Source organism: Amphibalanus amphitrite, unplaced genomic scaffold (assembly GCF_019059575.1).
Source record: "Amphibalanus amphitrite isolate SeventyFive unplaced genomic scaffold, NRLGWU_Aamphi_draft 000437F_arrow, whole genome shotgun sequence".
Classification (NCBI taxonomy): Eukaryota; Metazoa; Arthropoda; class Thecostraca; order Balanomorpha; family Balanidae; genus Amphibalanus; species Amphibalanus amphitrite.
In genome coordinates, this window is record NW_024881931.1 from 260,534 (window position 1) to 274,608 (window position 14,075).

Below are 14,075 nucleotides of genomic sequence, written 5' to 3' on the forward strand. Positions count from 1 at the left end.
ATATCACCACGAGACAAAGTGTGAAATGGAGGGAATAGGTCAGGCTTTAATTTGAGGATAACAATATTGACGTAATTAACTAATTAGTGAACTTAATTAAAATTCAAAAAATAAATTTTAATTTTCTGAAAAATGGGTACCCTTCGATTTTGCTGATTTTTACATATTTTATTCTCCTATACATTAGCTACATCATATAAAAAATCCAGCAGAATGGGCCGACGTCTACGTAACTGTCTTTTGGACTTCGTAATGTCTGGCACTCGCGTGTTTCGTTTTAGCAACCAAGTAGAGGCGCTACCTGGAGATGCTTCTTTCTACCTACCCCAAACCAAAGCAAACCTAACCTGACCTGACGTGACCTGACCTAATCTAACACGCGTAAATATGTACAGCCCTCACGGCAGCTGCCGACTGGTCAAATGCTACCTAGATCCGAACATTAGCCCTCACAACTTTGCCGGCTGGCCAGATGCCACAAAAACAAATGTGTGTTAAACACTTCAGGGCTCAGGCTGACCCGCGCTGCGAGCCAGAGACCTTTAGATTTCGAGGTGGGTACATTCGGCACACTTACTACTAAGCCACGAAAATAGCTGGTCATCGTAAGCCAGTTTTTTAATGATGAAATTGGGCATTCTCCGGGCAGCGCCTCTCTTTGGTTGCAAAAAGAAAATACGCCAGACTCTCCCAGCGCTAAGGGGAGAAAAGCCCGGTTTAGACAAAATAAGGTATTAAAAAACGGAATTTGAATTGTAGGTGGGGCGGTGGGGAACTTTGTCGTGTGCCAATTTCATGGCCTTAGATCAATACATTCAAGATCAAATGAGGTTAAACGTGATCAAATTTGCTATAGTGACTGTTTTGCGTTTATACGCCCATAGCTCTAAGAGATACTGGCCCATTTTCCTATTTCTTCCTTTATACGACATTTGTAGTGTTATGAGAATCTCTAGTTAATCTTACCATAAATTTGGCAGTTAGTGGCTTGCTAAGAGTAAGATGTCGCCGGCAGAGGCGGGGATCGGCCGACGCGGGAAACGTCATAGTCACATATTGTGTTTGCACCCTAATGGCTAATAGTTTAAGTTTACCAGTTGATTTTCGTAATTATTTAAACATTAGATTGCCTGTATATTTTTAAGCCTTCACACAAAATTTGACACGAATCGATCATAATCAGCGGTAAGAAGCGCGGTGCAAAGATGGAACCGTCCTGCGCCGGCACAGTCTACCACTCAGGCGGCAACGGCCGGCGCCGGCCGCCGAGCCGCTCCGGCAGGAATGTTTGACTTTACACCGCCATAACTAGAAAAGTTGTGGACCGATTTACCTATTTCTTGCACGGGAGGATTTGCAATTCGATTTTGGACAGATACTGAAAGTTTTGACACTAATATAATAATTATGGCGTGAGTTATTGGCGATAAACAGGTGGAGTTAGCGAAATCGGCCCCTTCCAACGCCCGTGCTACGTTGCACTACTTGTTGCTATATCATCCAAAGTTATCGTTGGCCCACTCTAATTTTCTCAGCACGTGTGCCTTACGTGTAGTGGAAGACAATATCTAAATTTGAGCAAAATCGAAGGGTACCCATTTTTCACAAATTACATTTTAAGAAATTAATTCAAAATAAAATAAATTCAAAATCACCAAAGAATGTAAAAATTGTCAAATTTTACTAGCATAACTCCTTATGTACCCGTTTCAGTTTGTTTGAAATTAATAGCTTCAAAAATGTTGAAGCTATAGATCTTTCAAGATTGCAATACACGTCCAATTCTGCTCAAAAAGCAGAAGTTTAGCGACTTGTATCTCTGTAGCCCGAGGGCATATGACAAAATCCTTTCACCCTCAGAGGTTTTACCCAATAGCGAATAAGTATACCAACTTTGAATAAAATCGCAGAGGTGACCGATTTTGGCTGTCCCGGTTGACATGGAATGCCCCGCATACGTCCCTAGCAATTATGCAACAGAATTGCAGTTGTTTGTCTTCATTTCATATTTTGATGATGAAATGAAATGTACGCAGCTGTGTCTTTTTTATGTGTCTCTGCCTGTCAGTTCCCGTCGTAATGTCCATTTTTGTGGTTGTCGGGCGAAACGAAAAATAAAGGAATGAATAAACATGTTGTAAGCACCTTACATAAGGCCCTAGAACGCCTAGGGGGGGGTTGTATCAACCCCCCCCCTGAGGTTTTTTCGAAGTGCACGCTAAACGGCTTGTCGCAGCGGGCTGAAATTTTCAATACCCTCTGGGGCAACCTTTGCGCATCTTTTGCCGAAAAAAAATTGATCGGGTCATGTCAGGTCACGGAGTTATGACGTCATAAGAGGTACAGCCTCCGGCCGACAGTTACCAAGCGTGTGCGCCGAATCCCTAGGTTTTCTGCCGGTGATACCCACATTGTTTGATGGATCATGATGAAACTTCCCATGCATGTTGGGGCAAGCATTGGCTATCGTGTGGTGCAAGAAAATTGACCGGGTCAGGTCAGGTCACGGAGTTATGACGTCATAAGAGGAACAGCGTCCGGTACTATTTTTGAAAAGCGCCCGAACCACTATTTTGCTAATTCTTGTCACCTCAATGGGAATATGCAGCAATATTAGCTTCTATAAGGAGCAAATGGACCTTCCAAATCCAAAAATACAATCAGATTTCAAAAATTTAAATTTTGATTTTTCGAATTTCTGCCGCCGACTGTGACCTTGCCGACTTCCGGCGCTCCCAACGCGCCATTTTTAGAGCTAGGGAAACGAAATACATACCAAACGATAGAAAATTGATCAAGGAACACGATAGTGAAGGTTTCAAGTCGATATCTCCCACCGTTTTGCCGCAATCGCCGCGGAAAGTTGAAAAAAAGTCTATTTTCCCGAAAATTTGACCTTTGACCGGTCAAAAGTAGGTCAAATGTTGACCTAGGACCAAAAAAATATACCACCAATCGCGAGATCTCGTTGAGAGCAATCCGTTGTTTTTTTTCGCTAAGCTCTACGACCCTCCGTTTCGAAACGCCAGGGGGGGTCGTAACAGCCCCCCCCCCCTGGTCGTTCGTGTTATGAGAGGAATATGGGTAGTCCTATTCCTTCTACCCCGTAATTGACCACTCCTAATGCATTTCAGAAACCCTCGTGGCACGTACCACCATAGGCGATGGAACGGGGGGGGGCACCGGGGCACCGTACCCCCCTTTGATTTTGCTATTTTATCATTAGCCCTATGGACGTTGCATGGAAAGAATAGGACCAAAAGTCGGCAGTGCCCTCCCCCCCCCCCTTAATTGAAGGTGTTCCGCCGCTACTGCGTGCCACGTGAAGTCAAGGGTGTTCATTCTCAAGCTGTTTTGCAAAAGTAGTGATTTTGGTAGGCTCATATCTCAGCAGCCGCTGGCCCGCTAGGGCGATCGTCTTGCGGTAATTGTTGTAAGGTAGCTGCATCCCTTCTACCAAAGGTCGGATACTCTTGACCTATGTGAGTGGCCCCCACTGCATGTGCAAAAAGCAAAAAGAAGAGGTGTTAACTTTGTTCCCGCTCGTTTTTCGCCCAAAAGGCACTTAACTGGTTATTTTCATCATTTTCCTGTTTATATATAACTTCAAGTGTGCCGCATTTCCGAAAAAAATGCTGGCATTGAACGGCTCGACCCTCCCCCCTCGATCCGGCTGACCCACGCCATTGGCGTTTTTGAACGGAAGGAACTAAAGCGCTGAAATTCGCAGCATCGTTCGGGCCTATTCATTGTTTATAATTCGACAAAAAGACGGCATTTTATCAACAATTTATTTTCCTTATTCATACGAACCTTTTCTCAGTAGGTAGTTATAATAAGTTCACGAATAATATATAAAAGTGAAGGATAAATATATACCTAGCTATTATTGATATCAATATCTGAATACATTTTATGCCTAGGTACCATACCTACCATCGATCGACTCATGTAACATTATTTTTTTTAACATAGCTCATAATCTTACATTAACATAACATTTTTTTGCGGATAAAGTTCTCTGGGGAAAAAAAGAGCAGCCTACGCTCATGTCCTATTCGTTTCCGGCTCAGTTTCTTCAACCAACACTAATGGAATGACCATGCACCTTCTCTTCAAGATGTAGCCCATTTCCTTTCACGCAGTAGGAAAGCTTGTATTTTTATCAGTTTTCATCCCGTCTCCTGGGTGGCTCCAGCCTCCATCTATTTGCTTCTCGCTTCGTCACAATGCTCTTGCATTTTGATTTTGGCATTTGATTCGCTGGCTTTCTTGTTGCTTCATGTTTGTTTCACTAGGCTGCATCCTACTTTATCAAAACGGGATAATTCAAGGCTCAAAGCAATTTGAGGTCACATAGCTCGTCGTTAGGTAATATGACGGTCAACAATATCCATAATAACCACTCTATAACTCGGATAGGCTTAACCTAAACCCTTTTCAGCCATTTTTGCATTATTGTCTGAACAATTCATGAAGCATTCTTTCAAGAAACTAATGACTTGTTGGACTTACCCAGATACCAAATCTCGAAACAAGCACATCTTGAAATGATTGCAATGTTGAAAATGTTAATACTTTCAGCATAAAAGTTCTAGCTATGCATGTGCAAAGGGATGGCTGATCCCTAAAAGCAATTCAAGTTATTTATCAATAATTATTTCTTTTAAAAATTGCAAAAAACTGTCAGCACACCATACGCAATTTGCAACACAACATCGAAAACTGTTGCAGAAGTTTTTGTTTACTCCGTTGCCATGGAGACGAAGCCCCGCAAAACTACGCTCCCGGATCGAAAGTACAATTCTATTGACGCCGCATGTCCAGGCTTTATGAAAAGTAGTAGTTTGTAAAATTGTACTTTGAAAACTACAAATGTACAAACTACAATCGGATTGTAGAATCTTTATGAAAAAGGACACTGGTCGTGCGAGGGTTAATTATTTCCTCACAAGCTAGACCTCTTAGGGCAGCATTGCATGCAACGGAGAGCACCATGTCACGTATGTCAGCTTCCTTTATCCTTTATCAGCTCTCTGCAGTTGCTGTGACGTACGCGGTTCGGATCTCTCGTTAGGCCAAAGTCCTTCGTCATTTAGCATCAAAGTGCCAATCCCTAGATCACAGGGTTCTCGTCCTCTTACGCCTTCAGGAGTCTGACAATGATCCAAGCTCGTCAGAGATGAGTTCACAGTCGCCGCCTGGCATCAGTCAGACTAGGATGGTACCGAGTTAGCTCAACAGCCAATCTTTGGATCGATTCTGAACCGATCCATCACATCTCCTTACCGTGCCCTCGGCTCCTCTCACTGCTGGCAGCTGGTGCCCAGTGGTTGATGGATGACCTCGCTGATTGACGGTCCATCATGAGGCGCAGCTCGTCCGCGGCTCGGGTCGGTCAGCTGTCTACGCGCGGCTGAACAGGCGCCTAGTCTGCTGGTAGGCTGCAGTGCTAGTCTGAGACCGTGCTGAACGAGGCTTCGTACAAAAACATCACTGAAACGTAATGCACGCCTATGCAAAGGTCTTTTTAAACGTATCACTGAAGTCCATATTCATTTTGATTGGGCAAGGCTAACTTTTTTCAGTCACGTGACGTGCATTAGTGTAAGAAAATCAAAGCAATTAAAATTTCCTGAATAGTAGGTAATACAGCAAAAAATCTACTGTAATACCCAGCGCTTGCGAAAAAAAAGTTGATAAAAAAGATAACATTGAAAGCGCCTGAAAATTAAATGTTCAGTTCGGTTTGAATTGAATAAACGGTTCAAAATTGATACAGTACAGTCTCGGTGCGTGTCCACGGTGTCGGAGGAGGCAATTTATAGCGTTCAGTGGCGCGAATGACCCACTATCCGTGGCTGTAAACAACGTCTAAGGTGATGGCTCTTCTTCCTCCACTGCCCACCAAGCGACAGCGGCGCCAACGATACTGACGGAATCACTTTGAACCGACAGCTATCGGCTATATTAGACCCGACGGACTCTGAATTCCGAGGCACAGAAAAATGACGTTTGAAAGGTTTTGGGCTGGCATTGCTTTAAAGTGACGTCTCTTTGTCACTTAAAGAATAGTAAAATGACGACGTTAAAACTACTTTATTACATGGATTTGCATGCGCGTGTCTACAGCAATAAATTTATAATTTATCCATTTAAAGGTAGACTGCCACCTTTTTTCCACAAAACGGTTTTCACTAGAGCTGAGCCACCTATGTCCCAGACTGAAGTCGGTTTTCCGAAATTCGAACCCGTTTGCGAGAAATCGGAGACCAAAGTTCAGTTTGATGCCATTTTTTAGTCCAAGAAAACCGACATCTCTACTGTTTATCGATAACTTTGAAACATGAATTTTCTTATCTTTTGGTAAATATATGTCAAAACTTTGATTGTTTCGAGATCAGAGAAGAATTTTGGAGTGTCAAAATAAAAGTTAAACTTATATATTCAGTAGTTCATTTTTTCCAAAAAAGTGTGGGAAATGGGGTTTAACATGGGCCAGACCCATTCCAAATGAGCCATGATTTTTAAATGTTTTACGAACTTAAATGCAAAATAAATTAAACATGGCCAATTTCTTATGAAATCATATATTAGTAAATCATAAAATACCTTACTTTTTCAAATAAAATGTAATAATCTTATGACCTTGAAGTCTAGTGATGTGTAAACATTGTCGCTAGACATTAACCGGTTGATAACTGTATGATAATCGACAATTTTTTTCGCGATTCACGTGATGATACTTTGTCAGGTGAATTCTAAAATTTTGTTTTGTCCAGTGAATAAATCATAGGCCGATCTGAGAAAACTTTTTGAAGGTGGCAGTCTTCCTTTAACGTATCCGTGGGAGTAGGACCATTTAAATCCGCTCCGTACTCTAGTAATTTTAGTGACAAGACAAGGCTCTGAATTCTGAGCTGAGCAGACCATCAACTAAAACATATGAAAGACATTTTATTCGAGTGGATTCTCGTGGACAGTCATTTGCCAATTTGTTTATGGGTAACACTGAGGTTTTCGCGAGTTTTACGCTGACAGAAGCCACACACAGAAAAATATTGACACCGTTAGCGGTGTAATTGCACAGTACATATCTGAGCACTTGAGGAAAGTTAATTTAGTCCCTTCCCCGCTTAAATTACTCGCGCTTCTAAATGAACACCAGGAAGAAGGTAATAGAACACTGTTAGGAGGGTTGGGTGTTTTACTACATGTAGCAAAACACCCAACCCTCCTAACAGTGTTCTATTACCTTCTTCCTGGTGTTCATTTAGAAGCGCGAGTAATTTAAGCGGGGAAGGGACTAAATTAACTTTCCTCAAGTGCTCAGATATGTACTGTGCAATTACACCGCTAACGGTGTTAATATTTTTCTGTGTGCAGCTGTATCCTGTGCTGAAGCACGGCACATGATCCGTAATAGGCAGGACTCCTTAACTTGTTCTCGCACATTACACATTTGCGGCCATGTGACTTGGCATGAGGAAGTCCGATAGAAAGGTTTCAATGCGTTTTCCCGCAAACAAAAATGCAACAAATGAACTTCGGCGGCTAGCCTACTCATAAAAGTGCGTTACGAACAAAGTACAAATACCAGCTGCTCCCAACTCCATCCAATGGCAATGAATTTCCTTCTAACGGCCTCACTCTTGGAGGACCACCTCTCTGATGTTACAGATTATGCCAGATAACTCGAAGCTCCACCTGACTTTTGTGCATAAGAAATTGAAAATCGCTCAATCTTGCTTGATCCAAGGTGATAGCTGATGAGGCATCGCTTGTAAAGCATTATCCGGGCAACTTTCGGTTTGATATATTCACAAATACTTATCGCATTGAAGAACAGTACATTCAATCCACGTATAATTGTTTGAACACAACGGTGCATTTCAAATATTTGACACCGATAATTACATGTATTGGAGAAGCCTCATGCAAGTCAAATATTCAGGGTGTCCGGAAAGATTAGATGCACATGTCAACGACTGAAAGCAGGCCAAAAACTTAATTTTCGCAATTGGAATTTGGTTGATCTCCGTCCTGTCACGTCCCTCCACCTGATCAGCGTTTACTTTTCCGCTTTTCACCCTCATATAAGTGGAGTTGTGTGGCAAGATGCCGCCAATGATTTCCGGACACCCTGTATAGCAACTGCTACATCGGGAACAGTTACATTCAGCTGCCATTTACATACATACACCATTATAGACTGAGCCATTTACACCAATTAAGCAATGACCATTCAACAGCCTCCAACACTATGCTGATCATTAAACGCACGTCTAAAAAACTGACGTTCAATCCCAGTGAACACGTTCCAATGAGATCAATATGATCATTGACACACGACGCTGAGGTTTTCAGTTTCCACCTCAGTGCTCACATGTAACATGAGCATCTAATTATCTATGCACATCGCGCTCTAAAGCATGATTGCTTTTATCGCATTTCGAAAGCATGCCTCGGTTTTTAACCCGGCGCCGGCAGGCGGTGGGCCTACCAGCCACCTTCCGCGCGGTGGGGGGGGGGCATTTTTTTGCCCCCCCCCCCGTATCTCCGAAACTACTGGACGGTTCCGGAAAATTCAAACGGCGTTCGATAGCCCTGTCAAATTTGTCAAGGAAAATCAAATTTCATTGACCTCGGGGTCACCGATGACGTCACAGGTCCGGTCAAAGATAAAATGTTTCACCGTTCACGGGGCTTCTAGGGAAAGCGCTATAACACCGAGTAAAACGCATTTTGTCGAAAATCAGCGATAAGGCGTCAGTTGTCTAGTATATATGTTGCTTTTAGTGGTCACTGGTCATACCAGGTCAGGTCACAGGTCAGGTCACCAAAGGTCATCAAGGGTCACCACATAAGCCCAACTTTACTAAGGTTATGTGATGCATGTTTTATGGCCAGTTTTTCATTTCCAACTCAATGGTGTTGGTTATAAGACCATCAGGTACGGTTTAGGTCACTTTCTGGTGGAGGTCAGGTCAATGTCGCAAAAAAAAAACAAACAAAAAAAAATGTCAGGTTAAAAAAGATCAAATTCCAAAGTTGATATTTTTGCATAAATGGGTATCGATTCGATGCAGCTCGTCACGGGGAGTCTAATGGTGGTCTTTGTTTTGCGCTAAGAGGTCTAGAATTGCTAGAAATTGAGTTTGAAAATTTGACGTCATCAATTTTGAACAGTCTTTTCGCTATAACTTGGCCAAAAAAAGAGGTATCGATCTCAAATTTGGTATGTATGTAGATAGAAGGCGGTGGGGACTATCACATACAGGGTGGGGCAGCATAATCGGGAATGCTTTTTGGGCTCTGGTCATGAGTAGGCATGGCATTATTTTGATAAATTATATCATGGCAATGAAACGCCCAAAAGTTGTGCATCATCTGACATGACTACATCCATGAGCATGCAACTTCCTGGAAAAGAGCAGCAAAATAGTTCGACGGTGCTCCAAGTGCTTTGCGCGCGCCCATAGACACTAATGTTAAACGAGTAAAACAAGAACATTTTGTTTAAAACAATGCCATTCCACGTAAAGGTTGCTGGACAGGTCAACGTGTTATCACGGACGATAAGGATTGTGTGGGGATACTTAGGACAAAAAGTTAACGTAATCGTCGTAAAATAACTCTTAGCAGAGGACATACAAGATGACTCACTTGAATATAAGGAAGAAGCTCTTGAGCATATTAAAAAGAAACAATGTTCAAAACTTCAGCGACCAAAAATCTTATCACCGACTGGAATACGATAAAAAAGAATGGCATGCCATATAGGGGATTGTATCGAGAATATTGCAGCGGTCATGCAAAGTAAACATCCTGTTGAGGTGATGGACCTATGGGTGGTCTTCAAGGGAGGTGCACGTGGTGCACCCTACTTCATCGAGCCCGGATAAAACGAGCACCTCTGGTAAATACATCCACACTCTGGCAGACTCACGTGGAGTCGTCGGAAGAGAGGATCACTGACGGTCCAGATCACGTCTTACGAGGACTCTGTCCGTGCTGGTACTGCAGTGAGGACGACATGTTATTGTGTAGGGCACCTCCACCTGAGATGAACCAAAAACTTCTGGTCCTTCAACTCCGCCGATTTAAATCCGACCAAATTCTTTATATGGAGCGTTTTTTGGTAGAAGTTTAATGAACAACTTATCATCAGTAAAAACGGTCTTCAGTGCAAGGTACGAAGCTGATGGGCGATCATGGACAAGCAGGAGGCTGCACGTGCATGCGCGTGCTTTTGGACCCGCCTTGAGAAGGTCATCGACGCGAAGGGCGGTCAAATAGGATGAGGGATAGGTAAAAGGTGACCGATTGATGGGATGTTGTTAAAATAGTGCTTGGAGCTATATTTTTAAATTCATGACCAAATAATCCCGTTTGATATTTATTCCCGATTATGCTGCCCCACCCTGTATATTCCTATTTTTTCGAAATTCAAAAAACGTTTTGGATTTTTTGGCTATTATATTCAAACAATCTATTTTTTTATTTTTGGGGGTCAAAATTTAAAAAAAAATCGAAAAAGCGAAATAGCAGTTTTGTAGCCCTTTTGATTCCACACCTTTTATGTCGGAACATTTTTCTGTATCTCTAAAGCTGTAGGCATGACAGCTCTTCCCGCGAAACCTTTTTTTTTTGGTCGAAAATGGCAAAAATGACGTCACTCTGACGTCATTAGCGGCCAACCTATCATAGCCTTTGGAAACATTTTTGGTCACCATGTGCGCTAGCTGCTCCCGGGAGGGTACTGAAAGTTTGGTGACGATCGGCGCAGCGGTTCTCGAGATATATCGAAAAAACTAAAGGGGGGGCAAAAAATGCCCCCCCCCCCACCGCCTGGAAGGTTAAGACCTACATATTATCGAAACCAAAGTAGATACTGTCATTTCCTGACAAAGGGAATATTGCGAATAATTTCCAAAGGTAAATTCCATCTTGTTGAGCAAGATTCAAGTACACCATTCACCATAATCACTGCGGCTTGTCTCTCCTAGATAATATCTTATGGAGACTTTTCCTCTAAAGCTTTCCTCGTGTCTCTACAGAACGTGACATCTGCCTCATCAGATTCTCTCGGTCATCACAGATACTGCCGATATCAGCAATAGTTTGCCAGCAGCTGAGCTCAGCTTACTACAACTCAGCTGTCGTGCCAGCTAACTGGCCATCACAGCACATACTTCTTAAGGTCCTGCAGTCCGCAGGCTCTCTCGACCAGCCCTCAGTCCCGACCAGCCCTCAGTCCCGGTCCAGCCCCACGTCGGCGGAAGGGCGGCGCGCGTTCGTGGCGGCCAGCGTCCGCAGCGGTATCGCAGTCTCGCCGTTTTGGCGCAGCGTCGACAGACGCGACGTTGAAGTTGTTGTGGAGCGGCTGAAGCGATACCGATACGACATGAACGGCATCGACGTCTGCGTCCGGCTCAGGCCGCCCCAGTGGCGGTCGCCGCGGCGCCGCTGCAGAGCTCGCAGCCGCCGCAGCGCCAGCCGGATCTCAGGCATCCGTAGTGCGTAGATGATGGGATTCACCAAGCACTTGAGGATAATGAGTGTGTTGACGAGGATGTTGAGCGCCAGGTGCGCGCGCCTACCGAGCGGCGCCGGTCCGGCCGCACAGTCGACACAGAACAGCGCGAATGTTAGCACTGCAGGCATCCAGCCGAAGACGTAGGTCCCGAGGATGAGCAGCGTTGTCACTACCGCCTTGACGTTCTTCCGCAGCTGTGACGTGTTGTGGTTGCGCAGCGCTCCGGTCTGGTGCTGGCGGACGATGATGAAGATGTGCGTGTAGGCCACCACCATGCACGCCAGAGGCACGAAGAACAGAACGGCCACAACCTCGCGGAACGTGTGGTAGCCAATGAACGCCGGCGGCGCGTCGCACGAGGCGAACGCGTCCACGGTGGCAAAGTAGGCCAAGAAGAAGACGACCGGTGCCAGCCAGAGTCCGGGCAGCGTGAGCAGCACCCTACCGCGCGTCACCAGCCGGTTGTAGTGCAGCGGACGCAGGATGCCGATGTAGTGGTTCATGGCCAGCGCCAGCAGGTGCGCCGCCGTGGAGATGATGCCGCCCAGCCGGAGCGCCTCGAACGCCAGCGCCCAGCAGTAGTCCCAGACGTGGCTGACGGACAGCACCTGCGGCAGCAGGCTGTTCACCAGCAGCCCGATGCCGAGCAACAGCGCCGCGAACGCGTCCGCACCCGCCAGGCTGACCGAGAAGCAGAGGGTGGGGCTGAGCGGCCGGCGCACCAGACGTGCCGACAGACAGATGGCCAGGTTGGTCAGCGACGCCACGGCGCACAGCAGCAGCATCACCGGGATCCAGATAAGGTAGATGAGCCGGCGCTCCAGCTCCTCTCGGCTCGCCGGCGCCTCGGTGTCGTTCGACGATGACGGCGGCGCTGTCGTGTTCGGGAACAGCGCTGAGGTGGTGTTCGGGAGTATTGGTGACGTTACTTCGTGCAGCACCAGTGGTGTGATGGTCGGCACGGTGGTGAGCACTGCTGACGTCATGTTCAGCCGTCAGCTGACGCTGGGTGCGGACGGGCCGACTCTGAAGCAGAGAGAGCGCATTGTGAATGCGATCTTATGTGCAATATTCCTGGCCATTTTGGGCAGTTGCTCCAACACATTAAAAAAGTCGGGTTAGCAAAAAAGTCATTTAAATTATTATAAATTGGAAAACATTCGCCATCAACCTTAATCATTTACATTGGATAACTCACGGCCCAGTTAAAGCCATTTATAGGATGACAAATAGCGATATTTGTCCTTTCGGTGAATGGCATTATGATTCAATTTCCTGAGTGATTTATTAAATGTGGAACGAAATCGTCACTGTCCGAAAGAATTAAAAGATGAATTTATAGGATATCTGTGATCAATACCGGGTTGTTCTTGATGCTGGAAGATTCGCAGATGATTTCTTTTGAAGGCATTTGATAGCTCCAATTTCCAACTGCCCGTCATAAACATTCACTGGACTCCCAGCTGCCTTTAGTCCATGCATGGTTGGTGAGAAGGTGAGCCAAACAGGGTTAATGCAGTGCAAGACGACAGCTTGAATGGTGCATGTGAGTCTGTCTGTGGTGCACATCTGTTGCTGGAACAATTGGTGCAGATATAAAAGCCTGGGTCTTCAAACGTAGCTGGAATGAAACCTTTCCGTTGAAGACCGTCCAATGCCTATTGTTCGAATCAACAAAGGACCTTCAGTAGTTCGGCCTCGGAACAATGAAGCGTACTCATGCCTAACCGAGTAAGCGCAGACACGCTATCCACCCTTCCCCTACGGTGATTAATTTGTTCCGGCTCTCCGTTCAGTTATATGCCTTCCGAAACCACTGATAACTGGGGAAGAATATCTGCTAATTCTGTTGCCTAAGTTAACTCCAATTCCGCATCACAGGTTGTCCGGAGAATTTAGTGGAGGAACTTTGACGTGCTCTGAAGTTGAAGCCCGACACATCCATTCCCTGGTGCCATCGGACATGTTTACGGCATCGGCCACAGACTGACGAGAATCCAAACTGGGCCACCTACACAACCAGAAAAGAGCAGAAATACGACACCACGGCGCGACAGGAAATGATGCGTTTAACGCTATAGAACTTTCAAAATCAGGCCTAAAAGTACTGTCAATGCAAAAGACGGTATCGCAAAAGAATCTAGAAACTTGTGGTCCTGCGTTTAGTCAAGGGTTGTTAGGGGGAGGGCAGTCGGTCAGATTGGTCTCTGTTGGTTTCACTCCGACCCACGCCCGCCAGCGGAACCTCAGCTGCCCACGGGCCGCGGCCAGAGGCCGACCGACGGAGCCTCGGGTGAGCGCCAACCGGCCGGATAGCTTGTTTATCCGAAAGGTGAATTATTCTCAGTACGAGCGGTCCGGCTGGGACCGGCTGGCCGCACCGCTTCCATGCCCTGGCTTAGGCTCTCAGAGGGCAGGCAAAGTGGGCCTCATCAGCTTGTGTATCTATTGCAAACATCAGGGCAGATCCATGAGCATCTGAAAGGTGAGGCCAAGTGCTCATAACTTTTTTCGTTAGGATGAGCCCGCGGAACCT

At 45.4% G+C, this 14,075-nt stretch overlaps 1 protein-coding gene across 1 annotated transcript; it reads right to left on the reverse strand.

Annotated features, from left to right (window-relative positions):
- Nucleotides 1–11,253: 11,253 nt before the first annotated feature.
- On the reverse strand, nt 11,254–12,525 carry LOC122391428 (adrenocorticotropic hormone receptor-like). The gene is made up of 2 exons (XM_043385328.1): nt 11,483–12,525; nt 11,254–11,386 (listed from the first exon to the last, which is right to left on the reverse strand). The coding sequence occupies exons 1-2, from the start codon at nt 12,523–12,525 to the stop codon at nt 11,254–11,256; spliced, it is 1,176 nt and encodes a 391-aa protein (XP_043241263.1).
- Nucleotides 12,526–14,075: the final 1,550 nt, after the last annotated feature.